Consider the following 21,593-nt stretch of genomic DNA (forward strand, 5'->3'; position numbering starts at 1 on the left):
AACTTACCGCATATGTATATAATTTCTTCTACTCTAGACCGTTAATAAAATTAACATACATTCATGGATTACATTATAGTGAAAATTTTCAAAATTTATCGGGTACCATTCTTAAAATTTTCACTACATTATAAGTAAAAAAAAAAAAACATTGTAAAGGTCAACACTAAGGTATTCAGATCCAACGCTCGGTAAAAGCCGTGACGCGACAATCCACCCAGACTTACCCGTCATTCTAGCACTTGCCGCCATAAAAAGCAAATTCCCAATAACACCACCACAATCCCAACAACCCCAAAACCATTCTCATTCTCTTTCTTCCCCAAAATTTCACCTCTCAATTTTCCGGAGAGAAACCGAAGCCATGAACACGATGCACTACGCGGAGGTCAGCACCGCCGGCGCCGGCACCGGAAAGCACGAGGAGATGGACATCGAGTCCGGCGAGCTCCTGTACCCGGGCCTCAGCAAAGGCGAGAATCAGCTCCGCTGGGGCTTCATCCGCAAGGTCTACGGCATCTTATCCGCTCAGCTTCTCCTCACCACCGCCATCTCCTTCGTCACCGTCCTCTACACTCCGGTCAACGACCTCCTCAAGGGCAGCCCCGGCCTTCTCATCTTCTTCGCATTCCTTCCTTTCGTCTGTAAGTTCCCTTCAAACCCTAGCCGGTTGGCCATTTTAGCGATTCGGTGTGTGAATGTTGTTCTGGATTGTTCGAATTAGATCGGATGTTGTTTTGGTTGATGATAGAAATTCAGATCTGGATGAATAGGTTTGCGATTTCAATCGGTGACTATAAGCTTTGATTAGATTATACTGCAAGATCGAATGTACTGTTTTCCTTACAAAGAATTTGATATTCTCGAAGAGATTGATACCTTGCTTGTTTGGTGATGTAGGATTGGATTTTGTGGCTACGGTTATATTGTTCTGTGATAGTATGATTGATATATGCCTTCTGGAAGATGCTTTGATTTGATATGAAACTCAAGAATGGCTAGTTCGGCATAAATTTATGTTATAATAGTGATGAATTGTACCGGATTCGCTAGTTGTGTTATCGATTGTATTCTGGCGGTGGTGTTAGTTCTGCGTTTTATCTTATGTCCTTGTGTTTGGTTTGTTCGCAGTGTTGTGGCCCCTGCATGTTTACCAGCAAAGGCATCCTCTGAACTTTGTCTTCCTTGGACTTTTCACTCTGAGTCTGAGTGTCACTGTTGGTGTAGCGGTTGCTAATACTGATGGTGAGTTTTATTTCTCTATATTGTGAAAATTCTAGCACTATGTTCTTATTTGCTTAAAGCTAGGTTTTGTTTGGTGTTAATGTTGTAGGCTTTGTGTATATTTGTATGTTATGGCGTGAATGGGTTGTGGGATTTGTTTTTCTTTAACATATTTGTCAGCTGATTATGTATGCGCATTGGTTGCTTGCAGGAGCAATAGTGCTTGAAGCCTTGATTCTGACATCGGGTGTGGTTGCATCCTTGACTGCTTACACCTTCTGGGCTTCAAAGAAGGGCAAGGACTTCAGCTTCCTTGGACCAGTCTTGTTTACTGGCCTCATGGTTCTCGTCTTGACCAGCTTCATGCAGGTTAGATTTCTTCGATAAATTTAGGCCTGTTTATTAGTTTGTTTGACGCGAATGTTTACCATAATTTAAACACATGGAACTATTTGTCTGATTTGGCGATCTTCTGTTCTTTGTAGATGTTCTTCCCTCTTGGGCCTACATCGAATGCTGTCATTGGTGCCGCTGGTGCTATCCTCTTCTCTGGCTATATCGTCTACGATACCGAGAATCTTATCAAGCGGTTTACTTATGACGAGTACATCTGGGCCTCCATCACTCTTTACCTTGACATTCTGAATCTATTTCTTACAATCTTGCGGATGCTGAGGTCGAGCGACTCTTAGTCTGCAGGTGGACCAACCGAAACACTGCAGTCTGGTTTTGGCAAAAAAAAAAAACTCAATTGTGGACATAGTATATGTAGTCCAATGCTGAAAATACCATTGTGGATGTAGTATAAAGATGCTCCACACTTTACTTTTATTGGCTCTTTTGGCTGAGATTGCTGTGGGATGTCATGCAACTTCTTAGTAGTACAGTAATACGTTTGCATGACTTATGTGTGCTTACATCAGGTCGATTATGTGAATGGTCTTCTTATTTGCTCATGTTCCTACATGTTTTCTCATTGCTTGAGATATATCGGTCTTTTAAGACACTGCAATATTTGACAAATGATAATATTGCAGTTTAAAGTTGTTATGTAAGGGCATTAGCCTGTAAATAAATTTGTTATCCAATTTACCGCAGACCATGTGTTTTTCTTCTTTTTTTTTTGGTTAAAAACCGCAGACCTTGTTGCTCTGTTATTGAAGTGGAGATTCTGTTTCATACCCGCATTAGATATCTCAATCTATTAAAAGGTTTAGCCTCAACCTCTTTCACAGGTGACCACCTTCGCTTCAACGCCGCCCCGCAACTCAATCTGGTTCCCTCAGATGATGGCATAGTAAATTTCGTGACCAGATTTGATGGAGATGAAGAAGATGGAGATTGTGCTGGTGGTGGGGACCTGGAAGGCATCATTGTCTCTAACTATAGATGCCACACAATAACGAAAATAAACACTATACAGAGTTAATTTTGGATAATTGTTTCAAACTTTAGTGTCATTTCCTAAACAAAAACATATATAATCCTCATCATGAAGTTTAAGTTTTAGAAATCGTCACTATAATTCCACCCATTCAAGAAAGCGCGCAGTATTGTGACAAAATGTTAGCTATAGAAATTACACCACATCTCTACTACTATAAAACGAGCACGAGAGTACTACCAAATTATGAACTCACAGATTTACTCTTATGTCATCAGTTTTTCAGAAACAAACATATAGGTTGTAATGTAAAAAGTAATATAGATAAAATTAAAGATAATTGAGGAAAAAAAACAGTGGGTAGTGAGAAATTATGATCAAAATTAACTTCTGTGAAAATATTTAGGAATAAAGGTTAGTACTATTTAAAATGTAAAATCCGTTAAAACCTTTATTTTTATTTTTATAAAAGTAAAGTTTTATAAGATATAATTCAAGATTACAAACAAGGGAGGACGATGGAGGAAAACATCCACACTCTCATTCCCATCAAAACAAACCAACAATTGCATTGAACAAGAAACCTAAAAAGATTTAAATGTAACCCAACTAATTCTAAAAGGCTCGATACCTCCTCACACATCCAACCTCCATTAAGCACTATATACCAAAACCTTCATCATACATGCATGCATAGACAATCCTTCCTATTACTTTGTTGTCAAAAATTGACTGTCTGTAATACCATTCAAGCTCACTTAACAAAATAAGAAAAGCTCCAAGTCCCTAAGCTCGCATTTATTTCACTTGTCTAAAAGAAATAAATGGATAAAAGGTAGTCATTCCACCTTCTAACAAACACGTGTATGCAATATTGGATATACAGTATGCTTTAAATCAGGTATGGATTCTGATTTTGTATCTCAATTCTGGAAAGTCATCATATTTAGAAGTATGACAATTGATGTCCATACAAAACAGATAGTGAATCCCTCCATTTTCCTCATGATTTATTTTCCTTTGTGATTTTTATCATTAGTTAAATTTTCCTTTAGGCATTGATTACAGTCTTTTTATAATCTTAGTATAATCATAGCAATTCTAAGAGTTCAAAATTCTAAACTATTTTCGTAATTCATTATTTTAGAATCGTTATTGTAATCATAGCAATTCTGAGTTCAACTTACAGAATACTAGCTAGTTGCATTTATTCTTAGTTGTTGTTGCATGGAGATTCTTTATAAACGCTACGAACCGATATTGCATCCCAATTAATTCTTAGCTAATGTAGACCCTAACTCGTTAATTTATTTCTAGTCATTCCACTACCAGAAAAAAAAAGAGTCTTAAACGACCAAAATAATTCATCATTTAAGAACAATAGTTCGTCGCATAAGTACTTAACTGACGAAAACTTCATCGTTTAAACTTCGTCGCCTAAGAGCCGTGGCTTAAGTACTTATATGACGAAATCACTGCGTATGTCGTTTTAGTTGTAACATATATGACGAAACTATTTCTTCTCTTAATTACTAAAGCAACAAAGAATGATTCACTTAGGCCAGAAACACATCGTTGGTTAAGTGTTTAGACATTATTAAAAAAAAGATTTTTTAGTCATTCAATTTCCAAAACTTTTTTTTGCTTCTAATTTTATGAAATTTTCATTTTGCAATTAACTTTTCTTTTTCATTTTTAATCATTCAACCTCCGCGCCTTTTTCCCAATCTCTGTCGAGTCCATCGCCGTCAAGATCATCGACAAAACCCTCCTCACCGACCACGCCTGTCTCGAGAAAGAACCCAAGATCATGACTCTCATGTCTCCTCACCCCAACATTCTCCAAATCCACAACGTCTTCGAAATAGAGGACTCCATGGCCATGGTCCTCGAGCTCTGCAACTTCGAGACTCTCTAGGACAAGATCGCCCACCGCATGTTGCCGGAGCCCGAAGCCCTATTTTGACCATCTACATTTCTTAGAACACTAAATAACCCACCAAGCACCACCACCAAAACCACATGCCGCCACCAAGCTCATAGCAAAATCTTCGATCTTAAGCAAGATAAAGACTCAATCAAAACCACCACCATCAATTAAGACTAGGTATCATACTTCAAACGTGTGAGGTTTTAAACAAATCAAAGAAACCAAATGTGAAATTGAGTCGGGGTATGAACAGGAGAGGATAAACTCACCACTAACCATCGAAGAAAGTCGCCGTAATCCACAAAGCTATCCGTCTGCATCCAAAATCGATCTCACATAACACTAGTTTCACCGGTATGACATAAGAAAGTGAGCCGCATGAGGGAGAGAGAAGGTGAAGATGAGAAGAAAAGATTACATATGAAGGAAGAAGAAAGAAGGAGATCTGGTTTCATGGAATGAAATCTAGAAAAACATTACAGAAAGAAGATAAAGAAAGAGAAAAGAATGAAGGAGAGAAATGGCATTCTAAAAAAAAAGGAGTATGGGTTATGCTAATGAAGAGCCAAACCATTTGGATCTGGCGAATCTGACGGTCTATGAGTTTATCCGCGCCTTATGGTTTAATTGGACACAATGTCGATCCGCGTCTTATTAATATTATTTTTCCATTTCGTTTTCCGTTTCTTAACTCTTAATGAGTTAATGGTGGTGCATATATATCTTAATATTATTCATCACTATTATCAGTAATACTACATACTATGTCAATGTATAACATGATATTAACTACTACAAATATTTATATATACTAGCTATTTTATACTATGTACAGTACAAAGAAATAACATTAGTTATATCCATTTAATATTAATTTTTTCAATGGAAATTCCTTAAATGTTTTTTGCTAAATTTGGGTAACATATCATTTTTCTTACTTTTTCTTAATCTAATCTCCATATCTGATCGTATTGTCACTATTGTGTTATACTCTCCATATATATATATATAGTATATCTAATTATGTATACCTAATTATTAGATTTGAGAGACTTAAGGGATTTCTCTATTTGTCGACCTTCGGGTGAGTTTTCTCTTGTACTGCTTACTGAGCATAAATATATTTTAACCAACGATTCAAAAAATTATTTATATAATAAGAATAATTTCAATGTTTCCTTATTGATCGCTCCATTGATACATATTTAAGATTGATTTTTGTTGTATACTAAATCAAAGTAATTGAAATTTATTTTTCTATCTAAATCATTAAGATCATCTGTAGATCGCTAATGAACAGAAATTAAATAACATGAGAAAGTCAAATCGCAATCCTTAATTACTGTTAAATTATCAAGTTTGATATAATATCATAAATAGTTTTTATTATACTTGATTTAAGTATATAATTTTGTTGGCTAGGAGGACTAACTTAGGCGAGAAAAGAGAATTTCGTGGTTTAAGTGCTATTTCGTCAATCAATTGAAAACATAATATATATATATATATATGGAATAACAATGCAACTCTATTTTAGGAATAATTGAAGGTCCATAATTGAATTATATTTATATAAATCTATTCTATCTGAAAGAAAATATAAAATAAATAATAGATACCTATAAAATAATTAGGAAATATCATGTTTGATAAAAAAAATTCGTGCATAAGGGTATAAACTATGCAAAATAATTGAAAGCAATTTAGTTACATTTATTTCCTACAATAAGAATATAATTATGATTTTAGTTATACGATAATTTTTTTGTCACATAAGTTAAAAATCCATCAGCCAAGTTGACTTATATGACCAATTGTTTAGCGTCGCACATGCTTTAACCTAAACGACGAATATAGAACGATGAATTGGTTTCGTCGCTTAAGTACTTTCTAGGGCGAGGAAATTACATTTTTTCTCGTGTAAGAAACATCTTAAATGACGAAAAAGATTCTAACACTATTCGTCACTTAAAGGATTACCTAAGCGACTAAACTTTTTGGCTGAAAGATTTTTCATCGCTTAGGACTTTTTTTCTGGTAGTGTTCTGGATAAATGGATAGTTACGTTATTTTCAATATCGGTTGTGAATGTCTAATCATTGCTTAAAAGTTGTTAATATAGCATCTTTACATATGGTATTTTAGTTATGATTGAAATCTATGTTATTTTCTTCTCTCGTATGAAAACCTTAAAATTTTAGGTATGCGTACGTAAATTATAATTAGTAATAAGGATATTTTGCATGCATCTCAAATTTTCAATTCACATTAGCTACACCTAAACATTAGCATTAGATAAAGAAAAATGGTGGTAGGGAAGGTTAGATAATAGATACTTTGTATTTGTCCTAGTAGCTTAGCCCATTGTAATTGTAACACGATTGAAAAAGAAAATGTACCCTAGCTAGGGCAAATGTAACAGTCTGTCATTACTCATTCGTGCATGCATCTATGAATACCACTCTAATTGAAACAGTCGCCCACAGTTTTCACAGAGTTGAGAGACAAATTTACCCTTGAAGTTAGCCTATAAAAGCACCACCTCATAAGCCAAAGAAGATCACACCTTCAGTCTCTCTTGTCTTTTCTCTTTCAGAACTACGTCTCTTCTTACTAGTTTGAATATGGTGGAACTGTGGAAGATGAAGGTGAAAATGAAAATGGTTTGGGTAGAGGAGATTCTCATCAATTCATCGAATCAATGATTTACCAAAGGTAGATCCCTTTTTGAAACCATCTCCGCCAGCAATCCATTTAAATATATAAACATGCGTTGCTAGGGTTGTAAAGGATCCATTGTTATTTAATGTATAATTGTTCTTTGATCAACTGTGCAATATAATTGTTCTTTTGTGTGCAGTTTGAAGTGTGGATCCGGGTGTGGGAGGAGATCAAGTAGGAACGCATTGGCGGGCAGGAGTGAAACGAGAGGGAAAAGATCAAAACCAGGAGCAAAACAATTCCCCTGAATTGCTTTGCATCTGAGTAACTTGGAATCTTTTATCCTCCATGCTTCAAGAGTTCAACGGTCCAGTCGGCCTCTTGACTCCGTTGTCTTAGATAGGTGCTAGGACTAGGAGCATTCTTCTTAGCTGATGGTGGCTGTGGTTTCTTTGGCTCGCTCCTGATCTTGATTTTGTTGTCATTTACAGTCCCTAACTGACAAACAAAGACGTTTGCTATGAAAGAACTGAAACAGCAATTATGGAGGATTTGCTGACCGAAACAAAGATTATACAAAAAACACAACCTCCTGGTCGAGTCAATGATCTACCAAAACTATATATAGATTTTAGGGTTAGTTTTAGGGCTGATTATATGAGTCTCAGTTTGCTGTTTGTAAGTATGTGATTGTAATATATCCAATACTGAATCACCAAATAGCTTTTCTTATTTCGCTGGCACTGTTCACTCAACATTTTCCCTATCTTTGAACATTGCCAGTAGATCTTCAAGTATCATCAACTCTTTTGTGTTAGTCTTGTGCGTTATAGATAATAATCATAATTAATATATGGTGTTCAATGAAATCACATATTTCACTAAAGAACAACAGCAAAAGAGTTCATTACTATCATATGTTCCAATCACAGAGCTGCATGAAGATTGAAGACATATATCATCCTGTCTTTTGGAGTAATCTTCATATATAACCACGCGTGGAGTCAGAATCGCGAAAGCCATGCGTCGACAAAAGGAAGGAGAGAGAGAGAGATTGGGGTACGGACCGTACGGTAGATACGGCGCGTGGGGGTAGATCGATCTAAGGGTCAAACTATCATTTTGCACTTAGAACAAACTATCAGTTGTTTGTCGGAGCGTTCTGCTGAGAGCCTTCGCTCCAGTTTTGTTTTAGCAAAACAGTAGCTGTGGTGAAATTAGATGCATGCTATAAAGAGGTGGATCTAAGATCCGGACACAATTTTTTTTTTTTGAGGTTTAGAACCTAATTGGAGGCTTATCTTCACTTTTTTTTTTCATTTTCAATAAAAACATACAACATGACATAAATCCGAACTCCGTGATTTGAAAACAACAAGCATAGATATGCTGAACACTGAACTATCTAAATTGTACCCTACGAGGCCAACTTAGTTCGAACTATGCAATTATAAAATCATTGTTAATGCTATCGGCAAGATCATGTTCAATGTTCAGAACCATCAGATCATCAAGAAACTCATCTTTCATCTTGTTTCGAAGTCTGTTCTTTATGAAGTTCATAGATGAAAATGCTCTCTATGTTGTTGCTGTAGAGACTGGTAAAATAAGCACAAGACAAATCAATCTATAGATCATAGGAAAGAATGCTGTTTTTCTTGATTCAACTAATTGCCGACATAAATCACGCACTGATGTTAGATTGGCAAATCTTGATCCATCTGAATATCTGCTAGAAAATACCCACACTCCATATCTAGAGCTTACAACTCATATGATGTAAAATCCTCAGAATAAAACCTTGAAGCAAGATTGCAAACATCTTCACATTTAAATGAAGCAAAGTTATCACGTGGATCCAATGTAGCACTAAGAATAAGAAGTTCCAAGGAATCATCTGGAAATCTATTATCCAACTCTGCCAACTGAAAATCTATCACAACATTAAGTATATTGAATCGGTAGTAATGCTCATTTGTGATATTTTGTTCACAAGACCTTATCCCTTTTCTTGTAAAGAGCAGACATATCCGGCACAACTATATCATACTTGCAACAAAATGATATAACTTTCGTAATCAAAGCATCCCAACCATTTTCTCTCATATCTTGAAGTTTTGATTTTGTGAGTAAAAGAAAATGAAGAGCATTCAATACGTCTATGGCCTTTTTTTGAAGTGCTTCAAAGAAAATCAGTAATCTTCATCATATCATGCATCAAATGCAAGCAAAAAACATAAAAATCAAACACAACTCAATCTACAAGACTTAAATTATGCTCTTTCCTAAATTAATAAACTAAATACGTCCACTATAAGATATTAAGATCAGGATGATTATGTATAGGCAGTCAAGCAACTATATCAAAATTGGATATAATGGTTTTCTTATTCAAAGCTCCACATATATCTAATTTCTCTACCAAAATATTAAATTAGGCAACAATCGAAATTAATCAACTCGTAATTCTCAAATTCCATATCTCATTTCAATTGAAAACCCTAAATAGACCAATTTCATCAAAAGTTCACAACCTAAAATTGAAGAAGCGAGAGAGATGAAACGTGAACGTACCTTACGTATCTTACGTACGGGCAATAGGATTTAGAGAAGATAGCATAGCAATCTTATTGGAGTGATAACATTCTGCACAAACGCCGACGACGACTTCGAACCCCCAACGATGTTGTTCTCGACTTCTCGAGCAGCGACAACTGCAACAAGTACTCTTGCTGATAATTTGGTTCTAGGTTTTGCTCACTAACACTACTAATCTATGGATCTACTCATCTACCATCAATCTGAGTTTTACTCTTGCCGTTCCCAACTTTATACACAATTAAGGTCAGAGAGAGAGAGAGAGAGTTACAAACTTACAATCAATTAAGGTAAGAGAGAGTGAGAGTTACATGCCTGGTAGTCTACGGAGGCGGATGACGCGGATTCAGGGAAGGAAGCAAATTTGGTTGGAGCCTGGAGGCTTGCAGTAGAGAGCTCTTGTCGTAAGAGACTGAGAGCTTAGACTGCTTAGTTTTTTTTTGAATGGTTGTATGCTATTGTGTTTGTATATATGCGTTCTTGGCGACAGAGGCCCGGACCGTCTAGATTCGCCGTTTCCGGCGACGACATGCTGCAACGACGGGGCGGACCACGACAACGACATTACTCACCTCCTAGCGATCTCGTTTGTGCCGACCGGAGCCCCATCGGCGACCTACGGCGGCCGAAATATGCAAAAATCAAGTTTCTGGGCAAATTCCGGCGATTTCGCCATTCTGACCGATGTAGGTCGCCGATGGAGCTCCGGCCGGCACAGACGGGATCGCCGGGAGGGGGGAGCACGGCTGGCACCATACGCGTCGTCGTTGCACATCACCGGTGGCTGGAATGGCCGAATCAGGACGGTCCGGACCTCCAGACTTGAGAAAATCTATATATGTAGGGTTTTTTTTTGTCAAAATAGTGTATGGGCTGCAGCCCAACTGACCCTTCATATGGATCCACCTCTGATGCTATACATCACACAACCGACGGTTGATGACATATATTATTTTTCTGATTCCACTCACAAAACAATATCAACTGTCAGATGTAAGATGTATACCATGCATCAATGTATGTTAGAATTTTCCGTAAAATTATACGAGTGACAGTCACCGTCTTTAACTACCCGTACGCGTGGACCATCGAGAAGCACGAACAACACATCTGTGTTTTCACAGGGCTTCTCATTCCCATCAAGGCCCTCCTTCAAAATCTCCACCAACTTAGAAGGAGGGACAGAAACTTGGATCAGATGGGTGCTTATTTTACCTGTGCCCGATCAGTATTCTTCTTCAAGTATTGTTTTGCAACTTAGGTCGTTTACTAAAGCCATCAACCTTGCCTAGGTCTGCATGATTAATATTGTTGTTCTTGGATTCATGATCAGAACCAGTAGAGCAATTGGAGCTAGGTTTCTTTTCCTTCACAACTACTTTTTCTTGATCCGCTTCCTTTGGAGGCTGCGTACAATCCGCAGGTGGTGGCAAGAGACATGTCCATGAAACTTTAAATTTTGGTTTTGCATTCATTTTTGAATGCAGATATATTTCTCTGGTGGCTTGAATTGGTTGGTCATCATGCATGGGACAAAAAGGTTTTTAGGTAAATGGTGCAAGCTGAGGGAGGACAATCAATAGGTAACAAACAGAGAGATTCAAGTACAGAAGCCAGCTGTGCGATTGGTTGTAGTCTCTAATGAAGAGGTAATATATATCAAAGTCTTCGGTATCAATCTGCACTTCTGCAGTGATTAGGTTCTGGTTGCCAGTTCATTCAATCTTGTCTAAAACTCTATCAGAATGTAGTAGCCATTTTATTTAGATTTCATCTCAAAGGGTTTTCCGTTCGTTCGCCTCATCGATCCAACTTTGGTGGAGGATTCCCATCGTGTCGCTCCATATCACCCCCACGAGCTCCGATTCTACGTCACAGGTGGAGAGGAACTGCCAGAAATGTTTCCTGCAAACTTTGTGAATAAGTGATAATGATGATATGCTTACAGATTTTTCGGCTGGGATCAGTTTCCTAATCAAACTAAAGGGAGATTCCCTACTGGATTTTGATGCGAGTCTTCTAATTAGTAGGAAATCTAATTCCTCGTGATGCAGTTGTGATACTCCATAAATAGCGGTCTGATATCTTTCCGGCCTCCCAATTCTCTCTGTTTTCTCAATAACATCAGTAGCCTCTTTTACATATTTCAGTCGTGAAACTTTGGTGAGGATGATGGGGAAAGTTGTGTTTGTGTTGTTATTACTCATTACCTCAGCAGCTGCCAAAGGTGGAGGCGGGGGACACGGAGGACACGGAGGTGGAGGTGGGCGTGGTGGTGGTGGAGGACGTGGAAGTGGCTTTGGAAGACGTGGAGGCGCAGGTGGACACTACAGGGGCAACTCATCCAGTATCATGCTGTCTACATCGACTCTGGCTTCAACCGTGCTCGGTTACATGACCTTGCATTACTTGCTGATCCGAGCCCCTTGATTTCCATGGATCATAGCTAGGCAGGTTTAATTGAAACAATGTGGGTTTTCGCATGTGTTATAAGATACTTCTATTTGAAAATTGTTTATGGTAAGATGCATTTACTTTCGCATTCGTGTTTCCTGGGTGGCAGTACTGCTACTATGTCTTTGGGGAACTCGACCACTTTGTTTAGTCGGCTTTGTTTCAATTTGCTTTTTGAGGGCTAGAGGCACTTCTGCAGTTATTATTTACACACTGAAATGTACATTGCAACAAGTACTGTAAGATTAGGGCTTCTTCAATTGGATTATGCAGTGAAAATGGTCTTCACACGGTTTTCACTTGATCTGGTTCAAAGGTCCACAAGTCGATCATATCAAGATTGTCACTGGTATGTGGTATCGGATCAAGGTCCTCCCTCTTATTAGATACTTCAGCTCTCTCTCTCTCTCTCTCTCTCTCTCTCTCTCTCTCTCTCAAAGTCCATGCTCATTGCTCAGTGAGAAAACGTAGTCACACACAACAGAGCCAAAACTTTTGTGCTATCCCATCTCAAATATCATCCAACCATGAAACTCCCTCTCAAATATCCGCAGGGATGTAACGAAAGGCAACTAGCAGCATGCAGTTGCAATCTCATCATGCATGAGTTCAAAACTCTTGTATATACATTCATCTCCAAAATTAAAATCCAATTACAGGCAGCATAATGCAAGCTTATCTTCAGATATTCAGCACCCCATGAAGGGGGAGTGCCAACACGGTGATGAGCTTTTCAACTTGAATTTCAAAGAGCAAAACACACTTTAAAAACTAAATGAGCTTACCTGAATATGGCAGAGGTACTCATCCACAAATGAAGTGCTTTCACCATGATCAGAGCAAAGAATCGATTGACATAATCTTTTCCATTGCTTTCACTGAAAGTCTATTTATCAGAGAGGAACATTGGCAAAACATCTCGACTTAGTTTAAGAATCATAAAACCAACATGTTCTGCAAAAAGATACACATAAGGGTGCAAGGACTGCTTCAGGATGAACTCAAACGAAAAACCAAATTTTCTATATTGAACTATAATATGTGTCATTCATGTGAATGCAATCACTTATGTACTGTAAAGAACATATGTTGAGAACAATTATGTACATACTATACGAACAACAATTATCATAGAGAACATTGTTTTATCATGATTTAGTAGCACCATCTTCATCATCATCTTCAATATCCCAGCTCAAATCCTCCTCTTCCTCTGCAGCACTAAGCCTCTTATGCAAATCAACTCTACTTGTGCTCCCAACAGCCTCCCCTTTCTTCTCATCACTGCTTCCAATATCTTCAATCTCATCCCACCCCAGATCCTCTTCCCCCGGCATCGAAGGCTGGCTGGAAACAATCGAAATATCGCTCTCTTTGCACGAATCCGACTTCGCCTCCGACTTGTCACTGCTCACAGACTGCCTCGGCACAATTTCAGCACCCACAGCATCATCCGACTCCTTAACTACTTCACAACTCCGGTCCCCCTCATCCAACTCCACACTCCCACTAGTACCAGCCTTCTCCTCCTCATCGAAATCCCAACTCAAATCCTCCTCATCACCGGAAATGGCGCGCTTCACAAGCTTAGCTCTAGCATCCTCCAATTCCTTCAACTTATGCACTCTATAAAAATACCTACTCCAAAAGCTCCCATCATCAACCTTCCCGGGCACAATTTCCTCACGAATCTCCCCAATCACTCCGTTCTCCCTCACCAAACTCTCGATTTCCTCGGCTTTTTCCTCCAACACAAACCCTAATTTCCACTCCCTATAGCTCTCCAAATCCTCAACTTCCTCCAAGTAAGTACTCATACTCCCCTGAATGGCCCTAACCTGAGCTTCAAACCTACTGTACCTCCTCAAATCACTACCACTACTACTCAACCTCCTATCATTATCTTCACAATTGTTATTATCAGATTCACTTTCATCAGGCAAAATAGCTTCCCTACCGTGGGAGATGATCTCCGCCGTCGACTTCCAGACGGTGCTTCCGATGTCGTCGATCGCCTGCCCCACCGACTCCAGCGAGACCTGAGCCACCGACGCGCCAACCTCGAGCGAAGCAGGAAGCTCCTTGACGGCGCGTGAGGCCACCTCTCGGATCACCGCCGTCTCCTTCTTGAGGCCGGATCCGAGCTCGGCGAGATCGCGGCGGTAGGTCTGCAGCACCGACTCGGATTTTGTCGCCAGGGTGGTCATCAGACCTCCGAAGCTCCACGCGCCGGTGGTAGGGGAGTTCGGGTCGGGTTGGGGGAGGGAGGTGGAGTCGTCGTCGTCGTCGGAGAAGACGGACTTGAAGAAATCCATGTGGCCGGCGGCGGGGAGTGAAGGAGAGAATAGAGAATTTGTATATTGAAGAAGAATCTCAGGAGAGAGCAAATCGGAGAGTCCAAGATGAGTCGGGAGTCCTCGTTTTCCTTATCAGTTGTATATAAATGATGATAGGCACCTTTTGGTGGCGTAACATTTTTTTTTCTTTCCATCTTTACATTTAAATCCGAATCAAAAAAAGAAATTAATTATGTTAAGACCATATTCAATACATATCTTTGTGTATGTGTCAATAACATGTCAATGGCACCTTTCTTTTTTGTGGGGCAAAGAATTGATATTTTTTAAAAATAATAAATTTAATATGAACTGTTTTCATAAATTTCGGTAATGTAACGTGTAAAGTCAAATCATCCTCTAAATAGTCATAACTCATAAAGCATCCAAAATCATCGGACACAATGGATGTCAATTCGATTAGAGTCAATAAGCAAGGGAAGTTGTCTATTCGCATTGTTTAGATATTTAGAGATCTACTACAAAACGTTTACAATACTTAAAGAAAACTGTTTCGATTCCTTAAAAGCAATGTGCTTGTCATCATCCATCGAATGCTACTAAACATATTTGGCGACCAATTCGCCGTGAAAATGGCCTCCGGTGGAAGTCAAGTAGATTTGCTGATACACCTTTCGTCGTCTTCCGGTAAATCTCATTCCCATAACCCTATAGATTGTTGCCACCTGCAAGAACCAGCCTTTGACGTAGACGTGTAGTCCAAATCACATCAAAGTAATGACAAATTTTCAACATGAAAAACCTGTAGAACAAGTAAATACAGGATATAACTCATACCGTGATCTTAATCACCGGATAAACAACAACTGCTTTTACAATAGCTTCTGTATCGAATCAAATTTCCTTCTTTTCTTTTTGGAAATCAATAAGATTACAAAGGGAAACAGATCTTGATACATCCACACCTGCTACTGCACTGAAACCATCCCTGTTCCATGAATTTCTTTTTTCCTTTCTTCATTTTTGGCATACAGCGTTTGTGAGAAGATCATTACCATAAACGAACTAGAATCCGAATGCAGGAATTCGGCTCAAAGGCAACTAGGACAAGCAAACTAGTATTTAAGATTAGGCTGTTGGGTTACTAATTCAATTTCCTTTATGATCAGCTCCTTTTCCTCTTCAAATTGGTCATCTTCATCACCTGCTCAAAAAGCCAATAACCATAAATCAACAAGGACATGAGAATTAGATTTTCATGATCTTTTTTGGTGCTCAAATATATTTTACTACAGCTGATTTACATGGCCAGAAAAGTACCACCTTTTCCGGCAGAAAGATTCTGGAGCAACTCCGTCAACTTTTCATGGTTCTTAGCCAAAATAACCTTGACTTCCTGGGGCTTATTCGGATTAGCAACAAAAACCTGGAAAAAGAAAATTAGAAAACTGAGAAACATGAGGAAACTAAGAGATTCAACACAAACGCGACATTCTCATGGCGGTTCTAAAGAGAGCCTACAGAAAGAACTCCATATTATAACCACACCCATTCAAACATACAAAATGCACAAAAAGATATTGAGACATTCAAATGACCGGCAAGCACCTTGAAAATGTGAAAGGCAGCAATCTGTATATTTTTGCTGGAATCCTGCTCGTATTGAATAACAACAACAATAACAAAATGTGAGATCACAAAAGAAATAATAGAAAATCCACATTTCACATGGTCAAAAGCTGGTTTTTATGGGGTGTAAGTTCCTATTTGCAACAAGTGAATGTATAGCAATATAGCATCACCCAGAGGTTGAAACTGTAATATGACAGTGATTTTTTTTTTAAAATATAAATAATATAACAATGATAAGGAGTCATAGAATAACTTAAAGAGAAGTCAATACCCTCAGCAGCATCATCATAACTTTCAAGAACCGAACTTCTAATATGTAGCGTTTCATTATATGAGAATTTGGAGGCTCCAATAGGAAATCCGTAAGAAGCTAAATCAACAAACAATTTATATCATTAGCAAATGTAATGGATCAAAAAAATTAAAGAGCAAACTAAAAATTTTTGCATAACCATAACTGACCTTTAAAGACTGCCTCCTAGTCACGTAGTTAGGAGATGTCAACAGTTTTTCATACAGGTCGAAGAACTGGCACAGGAAGTTGTTATTAGACAATTGAAATATAATGCAATACATAGTTACCAAGACAATGGTGAAGAAAACCATCTCCATTGCCTACGCCATGCAGCGGGTGGAAGAATTAGGGTCTTACATGTATTTTGTCCCCAGACTATCACATATTCAGATTATCATACTGTTCACCAAGATCTCTTGGCCAAGGAAATATCTCAGGTCTAGAATATTCAATCAAGAACAACATAATATAAAGCCATGCAGCAGCACTCGCCACCGGCTAAACTATAACTGAATAAATTACGAGAAAGTGTGACCATACCTCATCATAGTGAGCGGTCAAAAATTCAGATACCACCATTCCATGTTTAGTAAGTAAATCCTGCCAAAAACTAGGTGAGGGATGTGTGAACAAAGATTGGAACCGAAAAGCTCAGTCACATTCAGATAGGTACACCACATAGAAGCTCATAATTCTTACCTTAAAAGTAGAGAATGCATCAGAAGCTACATCAAAGTTAGGCAACTCCACATATTTGAAGAACAAAACAAAGCTTGCAGACTGCAATATGTATCTGAAAAATACTACAAAAATCAAAAGTGTGAATAAAAGAAACTGCTCACCAACTACAACGAACATAAACTATAAAAGAGAATAGGACAGTATTAGCTATTGTTAAATCTGTTTATAGACGAAATAACAAATTTGAGAGGGGACTTGGTTGGTTGGTCAAATTTGGATGATGTGTTTGGATCAACTTGGATGATTCCAACATCTTTTTGTTGTTTTTGTTTTTTTTTGAGGGGAAATGATTCCAACATCTTTGTATAGCTGAAACATGTACTTTTCGGCAATCATTCAAATCTTCTTCTCTTTTTGAACCTAACTTAATGAGTTCTTCTTCTAGAAAAAAAAACAGAATGAGTTCTTTTACAAAGTAGAATGTAATGACATCCCACAACCACGACGACTGTGGGGAATGTAGAAATGATGAAATGTCTTACTTTGCAAGAACAGGGAATCTGATGCAATCCCTCAACATAGCTCCAGAATTCAAGGCAATTTCCTTGTTATCATAGCTGCTTCAAAAAGAATCATTAAGTTCTGTTCAAAGTTAAACCAAATGAAAAAGAATGATGACAAGTATACATCACTGAACCAATTTTCTGTGTCATGGCTGCTGGTTAAACTATAGTAAGATGCATGCTACAGTCCATCATTTTGAACTCAATGAAACTATGAAAGCATTAAACTTCAACAAAAAAAAAAGTAAATAACTAATACAGACACAGATTCTAGAATTTGGACGACATCACTCTCTAGTTGACCCGAAGGAATATCTCCGTTTACTCTGTTGCTTGATACTGTAATATTTACTTCCAGTGTCCTATACTTGAAACTCATGTTCCATCAGCTTTCTTGCAAGACCTTATAATCATAACCTCATCTTTCTAATACAAACAACAACATAATTGCTTTACGGGTCACAAAATGGCCTTCTGATTGCAATACCTCAGGGTAACTCTAAAATAAACATAGCCATGACAATTCTCCACACATTTGAGAGAGACATACACACATACATATGGAGAGAGAGAGAGAGAGAGAGAGAGAGAGAGAGCTCAAACCTAAAGACATGGATTTATAGAAAATGCTTCAACAGCAATACTGCCAAAACCAATACCAAACTCACCTCGCAACGAGAAAGTCCAGCAATTCATAATGATTCTCAATGTACTGTTGGCAACAATAAGTATCCTCAACCTTTTGCTTCAACAATATGGACCAACAATGGACCAAATCCTTTCTCGCCTGCATCGAACACACTATGTCACCTTCTGCAACAAATGTTCCATATATGCCAGACAGTACTGAGACAAATGACCACAGCTTACTTCCCATCCCAGTATCGGCAACTTGTGAATTAGAAGAGCAAGAACATCCTCCTTGCATATCTCACACACAAGCTGCGAAACTTGTTCCATATTAGCTTCTGTCTCACCGTCTCCCACAAGCATGCATCTCATAATCCCAAAATTCTTCTCCACCTCTTCCAATGCCTGCTACAAAGTAAATCACATTGATGGATGAAAACACGCAAGGCTGAACTAACTTGCTTCACAATCTCTATAAGCTAAACCACACTTGACTTTACCCCAATTGTATATGATGAAGCAACAGAGTCGTCAGCAAAGGTTATAACTTTAGGCAATCACAAGTGTAGAATTGAGATTGAGAAAGGGAAAGAGGGTAAGGACCTTTTCGAGGGATTTAACTTCGGCGACGGTCTGGGAGTCGAGGGCAGTGAGGCTGTCGCTAATGGCCTTGGCGACCTCCTGTGGGGTTTTGGGCCTCGACGGCTTGAAGAAGGAGAATGACATGATGATGATCAGATGGGAATCCAATTCCCTATCTCGATCTCCTTCTTTCTCTCTGACTCGAAGAAAATGACAGCGAAGCTTTTGGATTTGGTGAAGCACAGTTGTGAAGAGAGTCGGACTTTGCAGCTTCAATCTCAGTTTATACTCCTGGGTTTGTAGATGAAAGGTGAAAGTGACACAAATGGTAATTTTTCTTTTCTGGAGTTTTCTGATTTGAAGATCAGATTTCTTTCTTTCTTTCGACTAATATAGAAAGACGATGAAATTGGAAAATTACACTTTGTTTTTTATATGAGCTAGTGACAAAAATAAACACGGGTTGATTTTGAAGGAGTATGACTAGTCTAATCCAAATGAGAATTTGTCATATTGTAAGCATATAACTGAGATTAAAGGGCAGTTGTTATTTTCTCAACTATACAAATAAATGAAGATTTGTCAATTGTGTACATTTCAACGAATAAGATAGGGTCTATATAGATCAAAACCCCTATTGAAAATGGAAAAATGGTGCTATTTTCGGTGTACTTCAATTATCTTTTTCAGTTATAATTACACTTTTAGATAATATAATTAATATCGGAGTCTCAAAAAGAGGGCACATGCAATTTACTATATTAAGATCAACTTAAGTGGATATTGTGTCTCTCAAAACAATTTTTTTAATGCTACCGGCCTAGAACAAATATTTGTATTGATAAAAGAGTAACATGGATTAGTTAACCAATTTAGTGTTGGATGTTCTTTTGAGTCAGGGCCGGTTCTGAGATTTCTGGGGCTCGAAGCGACGAGAAAAATTGGGGTCTCTTGTCAAAAAAAATTGAAACAATAAATTTTTTGAAACAACAAAACATAGTAATAAAACTTTCAATAATAATAAAATGTTATAATGTTTGAAACAAAAATATAAAAGTTACAAATATCAGTACATTTTTACTCAAAAATTGTCATTCTTGCATTTTTGGAAGCAAAAGTGTCAATTAAGCATGAACACTCAAGCTTTTCCGCCAACTCATTTTCAATCGATAACATAGCCAACTCATTCAGTCTTTCTTGAGACATAGTTGATCGAAGATAAGATTTGATCAACTTTAACTTCGAAAAGCTTCTCTGAGCACATGCAACAGTAACAAGTATGGTTAACAAAAGTTTGTAAGCAATCCAAGCATGTAATAATTGTTATCTTTACTCATTTCAAAGTGCTTACAAATTGTTGTTCTACATAATGTAAGATATAGTTCCATCATAACTGTTAGTAAAAGTAATATAACAACAAATATAAATACAAGTAATTGTTGTATTATATTGCAAAATTGCTCAGGTAATACATTGTCTCAACCAACAAGGTTTTGTATTGACTTACATTGTCAATATATTTTGTCCACAAAGTCAAAAGATATTGACTTACTGATATCCTTGAAAGATCAATACATTCTTAGAGGGGTCTCACACATAGAAGATTGTTAAATTTTCCTACTGGTGCTAAAGAAAATCAGCACTAGATACATACAAAAAAAAATAGAAAATGACAGTTACGACACACATTACATTACCCAAGACACAGTCTAATCTTCACCCAAGCCAATGGTCCTCTTGTAGTTGCTCCAAAACTTCAATAACTGAAACAGAATCACCATTTTTTTCGTATACATATATAAATCAGCAAAGCATATTCATAATCAAGCTAAGCTATATACTTGATGAAATGAGCCAATTCAAATCTACTTTCTTAAATCAAGATCTAAATTGATACCGCAAAGAAAATTAGATCCTAAACTATGACAAGCACGCACTAACATTTTGTTTTGGGGACTTGGCGTGGCTATCCAGCAACGAGACTGGGTACCATGACAATTTCTCTCCAATCTCACATAGATAAAAACGGTCAACAATTACTAGTGATCTAAATTAAAATTAATAAATAGAAACCCTAACTCCCAATTTCACATTCTAATAACCCATATCCAAATTAATTATCCAAACTCTTAAAGTTTTTATTATCTAACGAAATTGAAATTAAACTAAAATTGAGAGGATAGATAAAGAGACCGTCGCTGAGTTAGAGAAGACTCAGAAGAGGACATAGGTTTCTAACACTAAGATTGGGAGTATAAACTGTGAAAGCTAGATGATAGATAAGAGAAAGTTTGAAAAAGCAAGAGAACTCACCTAGAGGAATGCTTGGATGAAGAACGAAGACTGATGAGAAAAGATCTAGGAGACTGAAGGGATCCTAAAAAATAGTTTTTATTTTACAAAGGTGAGAGAAGTGGCGTTCTAAATTTTGGAATCCCGTTCTTTATTTTGGTATTTTGAAGTCCGGCCTTTTTTTTTTCATAGCGTTTACCGTAAAAAACGCTGTCACAGTTTTTTTCTGACCCAGTTTTTTTTTAATTATGTGTATATAATTAAGGAGACCCTTAAAATTGGGGGCCCAAAGCTATTGCTTTAGTGGCTTTAACCCAAGGCCGGCCTTGTTTTCAGTATGCCATTTTTAGTATCAGTCAATAAGACAAGT

At 37.6% G+C, this 21,593-nt stretch overlaps 3 protein-coding genes across 3 annotated transcripts; 1 reads left to right on the forward strand and 2 right to left on the reverse strand.

Moving 5' to 3' along the window:
* The first annotated feature begins 295 nt into the window (after nt 1-295).
* LOC126790738 (BI1-like protein) lies at nt 296-2,321 on the forward strand. Its single transcript, XM_050517082.1, has 4 exons — nt 296-644; nt 1,132-1,245; nt 1,436-1,593; nt 1,710-2,321. The coding sequence occupies exons 1-4, from the start codon at nt 365-367 to the stop codon at nt 1,914-1,916; spliced, it is 759 nt and encodes a 252-aa protein (XP_050373039.1). The 5' UTR covers nt 296-364; the 3' UTR covers nt 1,917-2,321.
* Nucleotides 2,322-12,932: 10,611 nt separating this feature from the next.
* Nucleotides 12,933-14,702, reverse strand: LOC126790831 (protein DOS2). Its single transcript, XM_050517182.1, has one exon. It carries the CDS (start codon nt 14,564-14,566, stop codon nt 13,400-13,402), a length of 1,167 nt encoding a protein of 388 aa, XP_050373139.1. The 5' UTR covers nt 14,567-14,702; the 3' UTR covers nt 12,933-13,399.
* A 673-nt stretch (nt 14,703-15,375) lies between these two features.
* Nucleotides 15,376-19,191, reverse strand: LOC126790117 (uncharacterized). The gene is made up of 11 exons (XM_050516256.1): nt 18,953-19,191; nt 18,590-18,754; nt 18,388-18,506; nt 17,699-17,773; nt 17,175-17,268; nt 17,016-17,075; nt 16,643-16,708; nt 16,452-16,550; nt 16,157-16,201; nt 15,872-15,974; nt 15,376-15,752 (listed from the first exon to the last, which is right to left on the reverse strand). Exons 1-11 carry the CDS (start codon nt 19,073-19,075, stop codon nt 15,664-15,666), a joined length of 1,038 nt encoding a protein of 345 aa, XP_050372213.1. The 5' UTR covers nt 19,076-19,191; the 3' UTR covers nt 15,376-15,663.
* Nucleotides 19,192-21,593: the final 2,402 nt, after the last annotated feature.

Source organism: Argentina anserina, chromosome 4 (genome assembly GCF_933775445.1).
Source record: "Argentina anserina chromosome 4, drPotAnse1.1, whole genome shotgun sequence".
Classification (NCBI taxonomy): Eukaryota; Viridiplantae; Streptophyta; class Magnoliopsida; order Rosales; family Rosaceae; genus Argentina; species Argentina anserina.

Coding starts and splice junctions, on each gene's coding strand:
- LOC126790738 (XM_050517082.1), top strand. CDS start 365: ATGAACACGATGCACTACGCGGAGGTCAGCACCGCCGGCGCCGGCACC. Junction 1,246..1,435: donor AGCGGTTGCTAATACTGATG/GTGAGTTTTATT, acceptor GGTTGCTTGCAG/GAGCAATAGTGCTTGAAGCC. Junction 1,594..1,709: donor TCTTGACCAGCTTCATGCAG/GTTAGATTTCTT, acceptor TGTTCTTTGTAG/ATGTTCTTCCCTCTTGGGCC.
- LOC126790831 (XM_050517182.1), bottom strand. CDS start 14,566: ATGGATTTCTTCAAGTCCGTCTTCTCCGACGACGACGACGACTCCACC.
- LOC126790117 (XM_050516256.1), bottom strand. CDS start 19,075: ATGTCATTCTCCTTCTTCAAGCCGTCGAGGCCCAAAACCCCACAGGAG. Junction 17,269..17,698: donor AGATTCCCTGTTCTTGCAAA/GTAAGACATTTC, acceptor AGTATTTTTCAG/ATACATATTGCAGTCTGCAA. Junction 15,753..15,871: donor GAATCTTTCTGCCGGAAAAG/GTGGTACTTTTC, acceptor CTTTTTGAGCAG/GTGATGAAGATGACCAATTT.